Source organism: Taurulus bubalis (assembly GCF_910589615.1).
Source record: "Taurulus bubalis genome assembly, chromosome: 6".
NCBI classification, from domain to species: Eukaryota; Metazoa; Chordata; class Actinopteri; order Perciformes; family Cottidae; genus Taurulus; species Taurulus bubalis.
Window position 1 is genome coordinate 13,316,684 of NC_136594.1, and position 19,271 is coordinate 13,335,954.

The 19,271-nt window shown below is 37.9% G+C and overlaps 1 protein-coding gene across 1 annotated transcript; it reads right to left on the minus strand.

Annotated features, from left to right (window-relative positions):
- Positions 1-414: 414 nt before the first annotated feature.
- cdk2ap2 (cyclin dependent kinase 2 associated protein 2) lies at positions 415-5,106 on the minus strand. Its single transcript, XM_079219409.1, has 5 exons — positions 5,067-5,106; positions 3,724-3,879; positions 3,173-3,264; positions 2,100-2,220; positions 415-1,110 (listed from the first exon to the last, which is right to left on the minus strand). Exons 2-5 carry the CDS (start codon positions 3,776-3,778, stop codon positions 1,043-1,045), a joined length of 336 nt encoding a protein of 111 aa, XP_079075535.1. The 5' UTR covers positions 3,779-3,879; positions 5,067-5,106; the 3' UTR covers positions 415-1,042.
- Between the last annotated feature and the right edge of the window lie 14,165 nt (positions 5,107-19,271).

Genomic DNA, 19,271 nt, shown 5'->3' on the forward strand with positions numbered 1-19,271 from the left:
AGAGCTTACCGTGTCTACAACATTATCAGCGGTACACCGGACAATCCGATAACAACACACACAGAGGGAGTGTGACATCATTCTCTGATCAGCTAGACATTACTATATCTTTAGCAAATAGTTGTTTCCTGCTATATTGATGCTCTGAATATCAGAGAGAACCTGTAAAGAAATTATCCAAAAACATCTTGTGGCCTTTTTAACAGTCTATTCGCTCAATGCCCTGAAGGATTTCAAACCTTGTGCGAAGAGTCTCCCAGTCAAACGTTAACAATAAACATTGTAATTGAAATAAAAAAAACATTTTATCACGGTAATCACTGTCTGCAGTATAACTGGAAAAGATCAGTTCCCTAACAACCTATTAAACATGTTTCACAAATGAAACGGACACTGAAAGTTGTTTTCCTGTTATTTAATTAAGATATACATACATAACTGCAAAAATCCGGTTTACAAAATTTCCATACTAACAAATTGACTTGATGTACAGTGTGTTGGGGATTGAGAAACATGTAATGTGTGTTTACATTACAAAATATGAAAAAGCATGGATGGATAGAAATGGGGGATGTTCAAAATATCCATATTAACAAAATATTCAGTGGTGTGACGATCAGAAAAGAAACTTGAACGATGGTGCAGCTACATTGATTTCATCATTGAAAAACCTCAGCTTTCTTGGTCAATTGCCACTATTGAACAAATAATAATCATTCAAACATTCCCATCCATTTTAGTAAGGTTTTTACCCACAGCTCCACTTTAAAATGTGTAGAAATTCACCACACTAATTTCAAAATGGATACAAAACTGCATTTTGCATACACCCCACAGTTCACAGAAAGTTTGTGATGAACACAATGGTGTGGCAGAATGCAGGGAACAGTGGCGACAAGAAGGACAAAGTGCACCTATAAAAGGCTGTTGAAGAAAGTGCAAAAAGGGAAAAGATATGGCTGTAAAACAGACGATGGGGATCTTGATGAGGACAGATTTCTAGTCGGGAAAGAGTGAGGCGTGAAGGGAGCTTTTGAAAAGGTTATGTGCGGGCGCTTCTCTCCGTCTCTGCAAGACACTCCCTGACCAGTGCACGGGCATGGATTATACCTGAACAGGACAAGGTGCAAGGAGGTATTAAATCAACAGTTTGACATTAACGAGATGCATTGCTACAATAATTGGTAGAGTATACCTCAACTAACAAAAATCGACTGCATCCAAGGCAGCCTTTATTGCTGAGATAACAATAAGCCTGCAAGTCAAGTTAAATGCTAAATTGGGTTTAGCCGTCTGTTCGCCTTCTTTAAATTAACACCACAACGTCTGCAGTTGCTGAGGTTTCTAATGCATGAGATTATATTTAAATCACGCCAGTCTATTACCTCTCATATATACATACACACACACATTTTCATTACTTTCCATCTGAATTTAAAAACGGAGCAAAAAAAATGGCAGTAGCAAAATGATCATTCCTTATGTTTTGTTGTCAATGGCCTTACTTCCTCTTTGTTCGGTGTCCACACATCCCACTGCTGTATGTATTTAAATAAATAACAATAATAGCAAAATCAACCAAACTTATTTTGGGTTTGTTTTGTCTTTGCTTCTAACTGTATTTAAATCCAATGCAAATCAACAAAACAACCAGTTTTGATTTTCTGGTGTCTATTAGAAAAACATCTCCCCCACTCTGAAATCACACATGAATTCACCTAAAACCCAGATGTCCCAGTTTTCCACTCGCACTTAAACGTAGCATTTGTATACACAGAAAGCTTTTCAAAAGGGGAAAATGATGTTAGTACGGTATTAATATCTACAGATAAAACTCTTACAAGTGGTAATATTGCTTGGTATTTGAGTGTAGATTGGAGCATGTATTTGTGAACATCACAAAATACAAAGTATTGTCCACATTTGTAATCTTATTTTTCATTTGTTAATGTAATTAACATTTGTGACCATTTTGAAAGAAATTCCACACGGTGCTCTCCCCCCCCCCCCCCCCCCCAGCACTTTTATGAGTTATTTATGATACAAACTACACACAAATCATGACTGTACTGTAAGTCTTTTTGACAAATTAAACGTACCTCTCTTTAGCCTCTCCATAGCGCTCTTGCTCCCAGCGTACGTCGGCCTGATCTCACGGCTCATTTCCTCAATGACAGACAGAAGCTCACTGTAGGTGGATCCTTGAGACACTTTGACAGGCTGTTTGTGTATTTTCACAAACATGTCATGTTTGGGGGAGAAAAAAAAAATAGTATTAAGATTTGTCACAGCTGGAAATTCAACAAAAACAAGGTTTTAAAAATGCATGCACTTAAATCAGTCACCCCCTTTGCTATCGCAACACATCCATACAAGTCCCATGCATGCAGCTGCCTCATAGTAACTACCTTCCACAGCTGTCAGTATTTACTGTAGTCCATGAATAGAGAAATAAATATAAATGAATTGCTGCAGCCCAAGTGAGGAAATGTATGCAAAGTGGCTAACAAAGACATAGCATCCAGTACAAGTTCTAATTTTTCACCTGCACTGGCTCACATAAAATACATAATTAAGATTGGTTGTGGTTTGATTATTGGATAACGTGCATGTACTATGCATACATGTAGTTAAGGAGGGACAATATACAGTATACACTTGATGTAGCAAATTATGAATATCGAGTGGGAAAGTGAAGGACAATGTCAGCCTCCACATCAAACAAGACGTTCAAACTAGCCCCCACGTTGTTTTGCAGTGGATGAATAAATTAGGCATTATGGTAAGAAAATGTCAGAACAGAAAAATTATCTTTTGGTGAACATGATAAGCAATTTCCCATTCATTCAATAAGTCAGAAAATAGGAGCACATTCCTATTTCAGGTGTGAATAATTAGTACAACTTAATAATAAAGAATAGATTTCCTCAAATCTCATGTAGACATGGTGTTTCTTCGAAAAATAAATTCATATTAGTTTATTACAATGATCATGCTGTATAATCCTACATGTAAAAAGGTTTAGGTGAAAAATGTATGTTATTTCAGAGAAAATATGAAAATATGAAGATAGTGCATCACTGTATAGCTTAAAAATATAACATTATTTATCTATATTTATACTATTACCAAGGACAACACAACAGCATGAATAACCGTACTTCAGACATACCTGAACAAAGCCCATGGAGGGTGGGCCAAAGTCACTAAAAGCCGGCCTAAAGTTGGATGACGAGGGCAGGGAGGGAGAGGGCACCGAGGAGCCTAGACAACAGATGGGAATAGATGTAACACATGGTTGAAACGTGTAACACCAAGAACAGTGAGGGGAAACTTGCCTTCTGAAACATTATATTTAATCTCAGTAAGGTACAAGTAATAATTATCTAGGGTTCACTGATACACATATGCCAAAGTCCATTCTTTTTTTTACACTATTGTCCCTCAGAGTGCTTTATCACTTGCATACCATAGCCACTTACCATTCTCTTAGTTAATATGGTGAGTATTTTTGATTTAACGATCAGTCATTTTATTTGAACTATTATGTCAGCATGATGATAACCATGTGGTGTTGTTAGAGTTCCTTACAATATAAAACTGGCTAGACTGACTACTATAGATTTATGATGGTAAATATGTTCCATGGCCAAGGACATGGTGGAGCATGTTTTACATCCTTAACAATATGTCAATTGGCCAATAACTGAGTTGTGTTAGAACCTGGAGGTGTGTGGTTGGAGCCGGAAGGCGCCGGAGCTATGGGTTTGTAGCTCATGGCGAGTTCAGTAGGCAGCTCCCCGTACGATGCGCCACTTCCGTCCGACCCGTCAACCCGGTGCTTATACAGCTTTACTGGTGGTGTTGAGCTCCTGAGAGCTGTTTAAAAAAAAAAAAAGACAACAAACGCACACACAATAAAAGCTGATAATGCAAAATGTACATTAATCAGGTGTGCAGACATCAGAGCAGTACATACAATTGTGTTGGCATTTCAGGGCCTCTCAAAAACCAACTGTAGCAATGACAGAAAACCAAGGGAGAGGAGAAAAAAGAAGGTCCCTGGCCCGGACTCAAACCAGAGACGCTGTGGTTCCTGCTATGAGCTTTATCCCTTTAATGGTGTGCCTGTAAAGTTACATTTTAATATTTTAACTTTAGAGTGACACGTTGGCGTGAAGTCTCACTCTCCCTTTAAGTTGCTTTTACCATCAGACTTTCATGCAACACCAGCTACAAGTAGTTAATCATAATTCATGATGACAATTGGTGACAGACTTGTTACAACGTCCAAGTAGTCAGCTGAAGTAAGCTGTTCAAAATAAGTTACATTACCCGGAGCTAAAATGCACTTCAAACGCAGTCGAAATCACAAACAGAGTGTTCCAGATGCTTTTCTATACATCTTGGGACCAAAGTACATCTGACTATTTCCGTACGAACCCTATTAAATCACCTGGTAGTGATCTGCTAATCATCTCTAAAGTCTAAACTAATTATTTATTGACCAAGCACCACTGATCACTATAGCTTGTACTTTGGCTATATGTTGTTTTCCTGTTTTTTGTCCTGCAATTTCCTTTTAAATGTTTTCCGCCATTGTGTTACATGTCGCATTTCCTGCTGTATTTAATATAGTTTGTGCATTTTGAAAGCATTATTTTGAGTCGTGCTACATGAATGAACAGTAACCAAATTAATGCACTTATCGTCTTATTTATGACACATGGATTTGACTCGTTCATTTTCGTGTGTCCGGGTTAACGAAACCCTTTCTAGAGGGCGGATCACCTGAACGCGATCGGTCACTAGGAAGCAGAGTCAGGTGGTGACACGAAAGCTGACGTTAGCTTTACAGGAAGGTGCCAAGCTAACTACTACTTGATCATGTTAGCTAGATTAGCTAACAATCGCCGGTTAGCACAACAACATAAGTAGAACGCAGGGGAATAGTCGTGACGTAACATTGATATTCTACATACAGACAGTGAACGACACAAAGGTTGTTTACACTCGTGTCCATTGAGAAGACTAGACATGCTGCAAAAGAGTGTTATTTTAATTACCTTTATAAGAAGAATGGATATCCTCTATGGGAAGCGAGACTCTCGTCCCTGAGTGAGTCTGCGCAGTAGAGACGCGTAGTGTGTTACTGTTTTTTTTACTTTTAGAGCGATCCGATTGGATGATGAACGAACCTATAACGTCTGTTCCAAACGTTTTCATCACGAGGACTTTCCACAGTGCCAAACATAAAAAAATAAACTGTGTGACACTTACACAAATGAATGACTCGGATATGTTATGTTATCTATATAGAGTCTTTATAATCGCAGAGAGAGAGAAAAAGAGGGAGGGAGGGAGGGAGAGAGAGAGAGAGAGAGGAGGGTCTTGTAGTCTGAAGAATTCACATAATGTGGGATTTAGTGGAGCTATAAAAGGAAAACACACACAGTTGCATACAAAAAGAACAGTTAATGTGTTTTTTTTCTTTGCAATTCAATTTATTTAATGTAAAATCATTTTTCTGTGGACGGATCTGAGCTCTCTGTGGGGAGCCGCTCCTTCACACCCCTAACTTCTCTCTTCCCTTTACTCTGCAGACTGATGCGTTGAACAGAGGGCTGGGGGCCGTCTTGTCCCAGCAGGTAGAGGGGGTTGACCGCCCGGTCCTCTACATCAGCCGGAAGCTATCCGAGAGGGAGGCCAGGTACAGCACAGTGGAGAAGGAGTGCCTGGCCATCCGGTGGGCGGTCGACTCCCTGCGCTACTACCTCCTGGGATGCTCATCAGTCCTAACTCTCCTTGGGACTGGTACCGTTGTCCTATTCACAGCTCATGTTGCCTGAGCTTGCTTCGTCATTCTCTTGCTCCAATTCTGCTTTGAAATGATCTGATTCAATAAATGTCACAAAACAAATACCTCATAATGAGTGTACTCTGGAATCGGAACCAACTCCATTTCTAGAGATGATTGGACTGTCTGAGAGGATAGAATAGCTGCATTGGTATTCAACATCTTTCCTGGGAAGCTTTTGCTATGGTCTCTGTTCCATTCATCTCACATGTAAGGTTTGTTTATTCCAACCAAATCTCATTGGAAGGCATATTAATGTCCGCTTGTCGTTTCTTTTTTGGCTTTTCGTCACTTAATTAAGGCCAAGTTACTGAAACATTATCACAGTTAGATTAAGGCAATGTAACCACTTAGTTCACATAATTATTTTAAGGCGGAACCTTACCTTTACACGCATAAACATAGGTAACAACACTTTTGGACACACCGATCTCAAATACCTTTTTCCTGCGTGTAAGTCGCCGTGGGTGTGTTTACATTGCAGTCAATACAGAAACCATGGCACATAAATTACATGCAAAAAGCAAGAAAGGCATTCTTATTGCACTCTAAATGAAACACAAATTGACGTGACATTAAAATGCCATTTGGTGATAGCGTGCTGGCTTATGTTACAGTTGGCTAACACGTACCCCCCCCCCCAGCATAATTCATTAAAAAAACTTGCACTTAAGATAATTGGTCTGATAATTGGCATTTTTGGGAAATATTGCTCATACCATGCTAGATGGTCATAGTTATGATAAAAATATGTTATAAAATTATTATTTAAAAAAAAGTTTTCACAAATAAATTCTGAAAGAAATTATATTAAATAACACAAGTGTTAGAACTCATTTGGGGTTCATACGACTACTTGAACAGACCTCACTAAGAACTTGAGATGGGCTTCTCCCCGCCTCGGGGGGGTCGGTGCTCAGAAGGTTAAAATACATGAAACATGATACACCTCTCATCAATTAAATATCTACTTGTCCACATGTCAATACTCTTGATGATTATATGAGTGTAAATGCAAATATGAATGCATTTTGTTAGCTGTGAAAGAATATGCAGCTATAGGTCGCGAGGATACCAATTTCATGACCAGTAAACCACTTACTTCCATAATTGGTCTTCAGAAACATTACCATAACAATTTGCTCTTACTGCACATATGCTTTAAATATACCTCAATGTTCAAAGAAACAAAGGTCAGTGCCTCATGTTCACTTCATGAAGGTGCTCTATGGCAAGCAGGAGTCAGCACTTTAAGTCCATAAATTGCATTTTTTGAAGAAAGTGCTTGAGACTTTTTCCTATAATGTCTTAAATAATGCCCTAAATTATCTACGCAGAGAACACTTTATTTTTAGCTTTCAGGCTAAAGGACCATCAGCGCACACATGGTTTAGTTGGAATGTCTGGTGTAGAAACAAACAAATCACATCCCAATCACTGCATGCAGGTGCATCTGTGCACACTCTTGTGGCAGAGGCTCCGCCTCCGGTGAACATCAGCTTTAAAGTGCTGAGTGTAGTCCTGAGAGGTAAACAAGTGGATGTCATACTTAAACACAAAAAATATTTAATATAGAATTTGGGATTTATGTTTTATGACGTCCCTTGCCTGATAGCCCTCCACTGCCCTTGTGCTATTCTTGTTTTGAGATGTTTTTGTGATCTGTGACACGACTGCTCAAGCCTGATCCCTCTTACTTTCTTTGACTTCTCCAGTGCATTTAACACCATCCAACCACTGCTACTGTGTGAGAAGCTGCGGGTGGTGGGGTTAGACTCGCCCACCATCTCCTGGATCACTGACTACCTCACAGGTAGACCACATTTTGTCAGAATGGGCCGTGTGCTGTCTGAAACAGTGGTCAGTGATGTTGGAGCCCCACAAGGAACTGTCCTGTCTCCCTTCCTGTTCACCCTGTACACCACTGACTTCCAGTACAACACAGAGTCATGCCATCTGCAGAAGTTATCTGATGACTCTGGACTCTGGATGGACAGGAGGAGGAGTACAGGGCAGTGGTGAGTGACTTTGTGGAGTGGGCCGGTGAGAATCACCTGCTGCTGAACGTGGCCAAGACCAGAGAGATGGTGGTGGACTTCAGAAGGAAGGCGACGGCTCCGAGTTCTCTGAGTGTTCTGGAAGAGGACGAGGACATGGTGGAGGAGTACAGGTACCTGGGTGTCTCCATCGACAGCCAACTGAACTGGAAGGCCAACATCAACGCTGTCTACAAGAAGGGGAGGAACTTTATTTTAATTTTATTTTGTATATATCTTTCATCCCTGTTGCTTCTTTATGTATTTTATCTAGTGTGTTTATTTGTATCTTCAAGTTGTAAGGCGCTACTACGACAACAAATTTCCCCTTGGGGATTAATAAAGTATCTATCTATCTATCTATCTATCTATCTATCTAAAGCCCCATTTACTATGTGATTTAATTATATGATATTAGAATAGGGTGCTACATTATTGTATATGTTTTTTGTCTACAGTGGGCTCCGCCCCATTTTGTGTTGTTGAAGTGGCATTCCAACAGAACCATGTATGTCCTGATGGTCCTTTAGACCCAAAGCTAAAAATAAAGTGTTCTCTACATGAATTTAAGTGTGCGAATAGACCCTATTCTATCAATTTGAGCTTTTGATACTTCCAACACCATATTTAAGATAAAGCCGGGTGAAGCGCTGGTTATCCTGCATTTTATTATAAATATTGCCAAAGTGGACTAATGCCTTCCAGTTAAAACAATCACCGTGCTATTGTGACTCACCATTTTCCTTTTCACTTGGAAATTCTTGATTACTGTAGTTAATGTTCACTGTTAATGTAAAGGTCTCTTTTATTTATTTATCTGCCACAGTTACATCACTGTCTGCTGCTCTGTCTGTTTACTGAAGAAATATGTTCAGTTTACTTTTAGACTACCGGTCCAACGTAATTTATAAAATAAAATATAAGCAGGCATTATACTTTTTTTTTGTATACATGATTTTTCCATCATATATCTTTGACCAACATATAAACAGCAGAATGGCAACACGTCTTCCCTCGTGTTTTCCTGTCTTTCTTCCTACTTTTCTTCTACTTTCTTGGGGTTGCTTTTTTCTATTTTAAGTTATGAGTTAATTATGTTATCGCACCATCCCAAAGTTTGTTTGTCATGACTACGGGAAATTGCCTATCGAGCTCCCTAATATGATATATAATAATGGTGGAGTTTTGAAAATATATCTGTTATATGAGACTTATTGTACTTATTGAAACAGAAACATATATCTGTTTTACAGTAGACCAGAATTGCTTTATCAAGGCAACTACTTAAGTATCTTATTTTCTTGTTGCAGTACATCAGGCAAGAATTTGTGAAATGGGTAATTGATGGTTTGGCTGAAATACCAGAAAAGGCTAACGCAATTATTTTTCCCAGCTACCTTGTACAATTTTAAGTGTGCCTTCACCCCTTAACTGAAGAACATACTTTTTTGGGGCAAAAGATATGACTTATCACAGAACTACATTTAGATTGTGGAAGTCCCCATGGAATATAGTGAGTTATAATATTGTACTTTCAGCAGATGGTTTCTTTTTAATGTTTTGTATCTTACAATGGCGCACTCAAAGTGCAATTGTTTGGGGTAAGAGGTTTGAAATTGTGGCATGTCTTATAAGACACAGCACGTATTATGTGGGCAGTACAGAAGACTGAACTGGAAACCGTTTATGTTGTCATTTTTAATCTGTACAAGTAAAGATTGAGCAGATCCATAATGTGTTACATTGGTGGTTCAATATAAACGTGTAGAAAAGCACAATGCTGTAAAGGGTCGTATCTGGACCAAAGTGAAACACACACGACTCCAGGGACCTTTTATTAGAATGTCAGAATGAAACAGCAGGAAGAGCACAGAAGAGTCAGGATCGGAAAGGCGGTTCTAGTGGGTTAAACAGGGACATGCAGGGTCGGCAACAGGAAATCAGTCCGTGAATGAGTGCTGGAGAGTTTGACATGAAAAACCGAAAAACAATCTGGCAAGGTGCATCTGGGAGGCAGGAACAGCTGGTCAGCTGTGATCAGCGGCCAGTCGCCGCAGTCATCAGAAACCGACGTCGCTTCACGTGACGCTTCAGAGGAAAAGACGTCTCATGTCTCTTAAAACATACTTCCTCGCGTCTTCTCTCCCTGCTTCGTTTCCTTGCGTCTCTCCATGTATTCCTAGTGGGAGGGACTAAGACGCAAGGAAAAGATGCAAGTGAGGGAAACGGGGATGCAATTTAGAGACTTGGGATGTACCCCATGTCATGTTAATGTTGTGCAATGATTGGTTAGGTTTAAGCAACAAAAGGTTGGAAAGAAAGTCATGATTTATGTAAGAACTATAACAGCCGTAACAATGTAACGAAATAAATAACCGGCCTCAGCAGTCTTTTTACGTAATTTTATGCAAAACAGAGAACCTTATCATTTTTGATTTGTTTTTTGATTTTCTCACCCCGTAAATAAAAACGCAAAAGGCAAGCGAAAATTAATATATTATTTAATCTCAAAAGATGAATACATTATTTAATCTAAAAAAATGTATACATTATTTAATCTAAAAAAATGAGTAAATGATTTAATCTCAAAAAAATAATTACATTACTTAATCTCAAAAGATTAAGTTATTTATCAAAAACTACAGAAACTGTTGGGTACCTTTGTTTCCAAGTAATGCATGATGTATCCACATATATCTTTTAAATGTCTCTCTCTTTGTCTTTCCCATCGCTAGGAAACTTTAGAGGTTCTTCAGCTATTGATTATCATACTGTTTCCAAAAATGGACAATACAATATTTTGCCTGTGGGAAGGTTTTTACATTTTGAATTTGATGGCTTATCAGGAAAGAAAGAGAGCCAAGATACAAAGATGTGGGCACAGAGCAGTAGAGTAAAATAAACCATATTAAGGTCTGTAGGTCCTTTTACCCAGAAGTTTTGGGTACTGTCTTCTTGATTGTTATCATTAAATCGGTGTAAAAGTGTAGAAGTGATATATATGACATTGCGATAAATCAATCAGATACCAACAGTCGAACATTGTGCAACAGGGAAAACACTTTGGGAGATATCAATATTTGAATTGCTGCACAAAGCAAGTCTTTTGTTTGCAGATAATTCCTTTAATTATATAAATAATAGCTATTCTAAGACTGGACATGTTCTTTGTGGAAATACATTAAATCAAGAAAGTGACCATTTCCTAATCCTTTGCAGAGTTGTAAAGACGGTTTTGTTGTCAACAGAAACACTTAAATTTCTCACAGGTTAAATGGGAATTATGGACCGGTTGATTTGTGTGTTATAACCCGCCCCAACCCCCCTACTGGGTTATTATGCCCACTCCAGTCCAGTGCAATATTCAATTATGTAATGCAAGAGGATGCGAGACTGGAGAAGAGATAATAGTGTTTAATTTAAAAATTGGCTAAATATGTAAATTAACCTTTGCTCATATTCAATTAGTTTGTTTCACGGAATTTAGATATTGTGGTTGATTGTTGTTGAATCTGAAAAAAAGAAGAATGTATCTTTACAATAAAATTCAGTTTAGCAGCTCTTTAGCAGTGTGCAATAAAAAAGTAAAAGTAAATAATAACAGTTAGTAAAAAGTTAAAGTAAATAAGTTGTACTAAATAAAGGCTGCCTATGTACTAAATAAAGATTGCCTATGTCTCCACGTATGTACTGTACTTAGGATCTTCTGTTGGCTGCCTCTTTGTGCTACAGTTTGTTGCACTATTATATGCTGTCACATACATAATGAGAATGGGAACTCAAATGCAGTTCCAGGAGGGGAAAACCAAAAATAACATGAATGAACAACTCAGAAATGTGGTCAGACGAGACATGATTAAATCTGACAAGTAAACAACAAAAACACAGTAGCTGTATCCCCAAGGTCCATATTCCAAGAAAAAAGCAGTATGTCAAGCACCTCGGCCGCCTCATTTTCACAGTTTCTCTAAATGCAGCAGAGAAATGCAACCTTCTTTTACTTAAATGTTGAGCCCACAACTGCTTCTTTTGCAGCCTTTGATATTCCAAAAATATTCTGGTCACACTTTACAATAAAGTACACAAAATTAGGAAATAAGTGAGGAGATACTCAGCAACAACCCTTAATTGATGATGAATAAACAGTTATATGACATACCAAACATTTAAAAAAAAGAGCATTTAACATTGAAACCATGGTTCACCTCATTTAGTTAAATCAGTTTTTTCTTCAGAGTGTTCATGGTGCACAACAAGGACTAACAACTAAAAGCCAAGCAATGGATTACGTGGATGATATCAAATAGACAAAGTGTCATTTTTAAAATGCTTGAATACAAAAAGTATAGAGTTTTTAATATCAAAGGGTACCATGATTTAAAAACAGTTTGGGAATTGCTGGATAATGGTCCAAAGAGGGTTTATTTTAGCCCAAACCATAATGTTTTCCTAAACCTAACCTATAGCCCTAAACCTTTATAAGATTTCTGGCAGAATGAACTCACATGACCTATCAGGCTGACTTGTATTGTTTCCGGTTTGTAAATTCTTCTTGTATTCTGTTTACTGGCGGATTACAGCCATGCGTAGCCTACATCACCAACCTCTGACCATCATGACCATGTTGTAAATAACAATCTGTGAGAAGCTGCGGGTGGTGGGGGTAGACTCGTCCACCATCTCCTGGATCACTGACTACCTCACAGGTAGACCACATTTTGTCAGAATGGGCCGTGTGCTGTCTGAAGCAGTGGTCAGTGATGTTGGAGCCCCACAAGGAACTGTCCTGTCTCCCTTCCTGTTCACCCTGTACACCACTGACTTCCAGTACAACACAGAGTCATGCCATTTGCAGAAGTTCTCTGATGACTCTGCAGTGGTCGGGTGTATTAGGGATGGACGGGAGGAGGAGTACAGGGCAGTGGTGAGTGACTTTGTGGAGTGGGCCGGTGAGAATCACCTGCTGCTGAACGTGGCTAAGATCAGAGAGATAGTGGTGGACTTCAGGAAGAAGACAACAGCTCCGAGTCCTCTGAGTGTTCTGAGAGAGGACGTGGACATAGTGGAGGAGTACAGGTACCTGGGTGTTGCCATCGACAGCCGACTGAACTGGAAGGCCAACGTCAACGCTGTGTACAAGAAGGGGATGAGTCAACTCTTTTTCCTGAGGAAGCTTCGATCCTTCAATGTGTGCAGCAAGATGCTGGAGATGTTCTACCAGTCGGTTGTGGCCAGTGCCCTGTACTTCGCTATTGTCTGCTGGGGGAGCAGCATTGGAGTCGGTGACACCAACAGACTTAACAAGCTAGTTAAGAAGGCTGGCTCCATCATCGGCTGCAAGCAGGAGTTTCTGGAGCAGGTGGCGGAGAGGAGGACGTTGAAGAAACTTTTGTCCATATTGGACAACCTGGACCACCCTCTCTACCACCTGCTGCAGGGCCAGAGGAGCACTTTCTCTCAGAGATTCCTCACGCTCCGCTGCAATAAGGACCGTTACAGGAGAACATTCCTGCCGACAGCAATACGGCTTTATAACAAGTCACCGCTTGCTAGTTCCTCTGTGGATTAATTCCATACATACTTTGCTTTTTGCACTTTCTACTGTTTATCTAATTTACTTAATTAATGAATACACTCTGCGGCTGTAAATATAAATATATTCTCCAGTTAGTTGTATTCTATTATATGTTATTGTGTATATTTAAATATATATATATATATATATATATATATATATATATATGTATATGACTTTATTTTAATTTGTATATATCTTTCATCCCTGTTGCTTCTTTATATATTTGATCTTTTATCTTGTGTGTTTGTATCTTCAATTGTAAGGCGCTACTGATGACGACAAAAGAATTTCCCCTTGGGGATTAATAAAGTATATATTCATTCATTCATTCATTATTCAATCACAAACATAAACTATTCTATAAACTTGTTTGCAGTTTCTTTTGTGCAGCTGTTAATTACTGCACTGCCTGCCACAATCGTTAACCCATTAAAGTGGATAACAAGAGAGTTTTATCTTGTATTGACACTTTGACTTGACAAGCATTTTTTCCAATAATGTCTCTTTCTGCTCTCCACTTAACGGTGACCTTCTGTAGATAATAACATACCCTATTCCTGGAAGAAAATGGCATTATTTGGTTATTATTTTTAATAGCCTCAGCATTGTATCTTGCAGTTATGAAACAACATAATGTTCCTCTAACTACAAGCACTACACACATTACCAACCTTTAAAACTCACTGAAAACTCTGAAGGGACTAAAACATTCATCTCAGGGACAAAGCAGGAGGACTGAAATTAAAATGTCTCCTTGATCTAAAATAAACACAAAATCTAAAGGACAAAAATAAATTGCCGCCTGCTGACTTGTGGATGCAGAAGAGGTCAACAAGAAATATGCAACAACATTTTACTGATTAGCGATGGCTTTTTTGTGACAGTATAAGAGCAATACACTATGCCGGGTTTTGCCGTTCAAAAACTACCCTATAATATCTGACGTTTCGCACCACTGTGAACACAGCTTACTGTTCCTGCAACTGACTTTCATCTCTATCATCATAATGAGAGTCTACCCTGTGCAGCACGCATTTATCCAGATTCAATATAGTCATATTTCTACAGCATATTCTAACACCGGCTGCCTTTTCATCTTGCATAATTTACTAAAACCACATACGTGGTGAGCTACGTGCATTAACGTTGATGTGGCAAAATAAAACGCAGTTAATGATGATTATTAGTGATATATTTACTAATCTGAGTGTTAAATTGATAATACGTTATCTGTTCTTCAGTTTGTTCTAGCTCAGTGCAGGAGACTCTTAAGATTAGACGTCAGACATGATCAGTGGTTCAACTCTAGTCTGGTAAAGTCGGAAAGAGATTCACAGATTCGGACTTCCCGGATCAATAACTCTTTCGCTAAACGGTGTTAAAACACAAACAATACCTCTCTGTAATCGTAGTGATGAAGACAACAAGCTCCAACCTTCATTTTACAAAAACGGGTCGTTCTCCGAGCTGCACGGATAACGCTGGTCTTTTTAAACTGTATTACTGTGACCGTATTGAATATTAATTGCAATTAAATATTAATAAAAAATCATAGAAAACATATTTCTTCAAAAGAACAACTGTAGTGCAACAAGGGGGAGCCCAATGATGTATGACATGATTGTTGTCTTTTTAAACTGTATTACTGTGACCGTATTGAATATTAATTGCAATTAAATATTAATAAATATTAATAAAAAATCATAGAAAACATATTTCTTCAAAAGAACAACTGTAGTGCAACAAGGGGGAGCCCAATGATGTATGACATGATTGGTGTCTTTTTAAACTGTATTACTGTGACCGTATTGAATATTAATTGCAATTAAATATTAATAAATATTAATAAAAAATCATAGAAAACATATTTCATCAAAAGAACAACTGCAGTGCAACAAGGGGGAGCCCAATGATGTATGACTTGATTTTTGTCTTTTTAAACTGTATTACTGTGACGCTATAGCATATTAATATTAATTAAATATGAAAAATAATTCATAAAAAATCAAAGAAATCATATTTCTTCAAAAGGACAACTGTAGTACAACAAGGGGGAGCCCAATGATGTAGGACATGATTTTCGTCTTTTTAAACTGTATTACTGAGACGCTATTGCATATTAATTGCAATTAAATATTAATAAATATTAATAAAAAATCATAGAAAACGTATTTCATCAAAAGAACAACTGCAGTGCAACAAGGGGGAGCCCAATGATGTATGACATGATTTTTGTCTTTTAAAACTGTATTACTGTGACGCTATAGCATATTAATATTAATTAAATATAAAAAATAATTCATAAAAATCTAAGAAATTATATTTCTTCAAAAGGACAACTGTAGTACAACAAGGGGGCGCCCAATGATGTAGGAAATTATGTTTGTCTTTTTAAACTGTATTACTGTGACCCTATTGAATATGAATATTAATTAAATATTAATAGAATTCATATTTCTTCAAAATAACAACTGTAATACACCAAGGGGAAGCCCATTGGTATATGAAATTATTTTGGTAATGCTACAATTCATAATAGTGAAGTCGGCGATTATTTTTTTAGTATGTATTTTCTGCATTGCACTTTGCAGACGGTCCCTGCGCCCCTGTGCGCACTCGTCTCACGTTATCCGTACAGCTCGGAGAACGACCCGTTTTTGTAAAATGAAGGTTGTAGCTTGATGTCTGCATCACTATGATTACAGAGAGGTATTGTTTGTGTTTTAACACCGTTTAGCGAAAGAGTTATTGATCCGGGAAGTCCGAATCTCTGAATCTCTTTCCAACTTTACCGGACTTTCAACTCTTGATGGGAATCGTCTGTCCACTCTTTTATGTCGACAGTTAACAAGTGATATCTTCGTCATGAAGATGAATAACTTTTCCTGATAATGCTGTCAAAATCCTAAATGAATGCTGCAGCAAGCCGCTCATCGTAGTGTTTCAAAAGACACACTAACTCCTGTGTATAGTTATTCAGTGTGTCCTTATAGTAACACAATGAGAGTTAAGTAATGTTTAATCTGGATGAACGCTGCTGCACAGGGTAGACTATCGTTATGATGATAGATGAAAGTCCGTTGTCTTTAATATAAAACATTAGCGATATGGAACAGCACAGTGTTGTATCACCCATTAATCTGTGAGGATCATATTTCCACAGCTGACCGTCATCTCTTCGCGGTGTTTCAGTATATTTCTCTGACAGCTGTGTATGAATGCATAGACAGGCATCAACTTGACACCACATATATATATATATATATATATATATATATATATATATATATATATATATATATATATATATATATATATATATATATAATACACATATATGTATATAGTACACATATATGACGGACAACAGCGTTTTGTAATAGTCCGGATTTATTGACGTGAGTGTTTTGAATAGGCAAAGGCACGTAGCACCAACTTTCACTTTCATTTTTGTCCTCACTACGTGTCCTCGGCGTCTCAAGGACAGCCTCGCGGCCAGCCTCGCGGCCGGGTAGTGAAGTGTACAGCAAACTGATCTGTTTATATTCTCAGAGGAACATCTGCCTCACGCAAAAATAATAAACCATTTAATTCAAAACCAGTTCATCCCACACAGCAGACGGCGTCGCAGGGACAGTAAGCTGTGTTCACAATGGTGCGAAACGTCAGATATTATAGTGTCGTTTTTGAAAGGCACAATCTGGCATAGTTTATTGCTCTTATACTGTCATTCATGTCAAGTATGGTCTAAAACAGCTTGCTAAACACTGTTTAAAGTCACTGGCGTCAATTTAGTTTACTGACAATCCCGTGAATATGCTGTATGAAGGTATAGTGAGTCATATTGTTCACGGTACCCACGGTACATGAATGCAACGTGGTTGAGGCTGGTTCTCAGCCTTCATTGTTAAGATGTCACTCATGAGACCACGCCCCTGCAGTTGAAACCACGCCCCCATGCCAGATCCAGGCCAAAAGTCTGAATTTGAAAAAAAACGATCTGAATCTGAAAAAAAGTTTTGAACTTGAAAAAATATTTGAACCCGAAAAAAAGAGATTTGAAACTGTAAAATTAAAGAGTGAAAGTTGAAAATATAAAATCTGTTACTGAAAACTGAAAAAAAAAAATATTTTTCAAAGTTCAATATCAAAACTTGATTTTTCAGGTTCAAATCTTATTTTCAAATGAACAATACATATGTACTGGATTTATCTCCATAAAAGTGTTGTTGAGGTATTTTTTAAGCTACATGTTGTCCGTAGTACTTATTGTAGCCACCAGGGACTCGTGAGTAGGGCAGGTGTAACCAATTATTGAATTTAACTCTTGTCTGGGTCTTTCTCATAGTTGTCTTTGGATCTGTGTTTGGAGTCAGATGTGTTTAATTGTTGAACAGTTGCTAACTTGGTATTTGTAGGTCTGTTTTAATGAGATTTGTATTTATCTGAACACACAATGCTAAATGTTCTTATTTAGAAACTCTGTCAGATGCTATTCATAAAACTAATTCCTAAACTCAATTCCCTTTCCACTACATCTTTCTCTCACACACTAACACACACACACACACACACACACACACACACACACACACACACACACACACACACACACACACACACACACACACACACACACACACACATCTGTACATGTGCCTAAAAGGAATGCAAAAGATACAATTTCTTGTTATAGTTCAAATCAAAATAACATTAGTGTGCTATAGTACAGAAAAAACACAGCTGTTAACATGAGTTATAAAGTAAACTCAGTTACCACTTCCAATGGTTGATTGATCACAACTCAATGATGGAGAAACAATTGGCTTTCTTAAGCTCCCGAATGAGCAATAGTATTCACAACATTAATCAAATTATCATCGAAAATTTGGTAGTGTAATAGTTTATTTTGTCTAAATTTGATTTGTACATGTATAATAAATACATGTTTAATGTGTACATTACAATGCATAAGAGGGATATGATCATTAATAAGGGATATTATGAAGAATGTGATTGTATGCATAAGAAGGTCACTGTATGTTTTTTTTTATTACTGTATAATGATTCAGGTGTGAATGGATTTTAGAAATGTTACTGCAGTGATTATGATAGTGTGACTGTTGCTGTAAAGACTACTTGTTTCATTATGTTGATCAGGAGGCGGAGTGAGACATTAAGACACCGGAAGTAGAAATAGGTGCGCGGACTGTTTTGTGGCGGAATCTACCTTTTTTAGGGAGAGAAGAAAAATATCTCCGGACCAACGGACACACAGGGACTGAGTAAAGGTGTTGAATGAGAGAAGATCGAACCAATGGGAGGCGAATGTGAAAATAAAGTGTGACAATTGTGTCCTTCTGCAAGTTTTTTTTTTTTTCATGCTTGCAAAGCTATCAAAAGGAGTCGTGGCATTTTCATAATGGCCATTTATAAGTGTAGGTCAGTGCTTGCTAAATCAAATGAGGGCTGACTCATGGCGAGAGCACAGTGTGCTTCTGTCCCATCATCCCTCCTTTATATGCAACTCCTGGTTAAGTGGTGTTTTGTAACTGGCATTCTGTTAACACAGCTGGTCAGAATGACATTTATCAGCTCAAAAACTCTGCCTAGTATATGGTATAGCATTCACTTCTCCTTATGCTCTTACATGAAAGGTTTTATAAGTTTGAAGCAGATTTTCAGGTTGACTGAGTTTCAGTAATTCACCTGCATTGTAAAGTAAGAGCAGTTTAACAGTGTTTTTTTCTGTACTTGAATTAAAACCAAGGAAAACCTGTGTTTACTGTTTTTTGTTAAG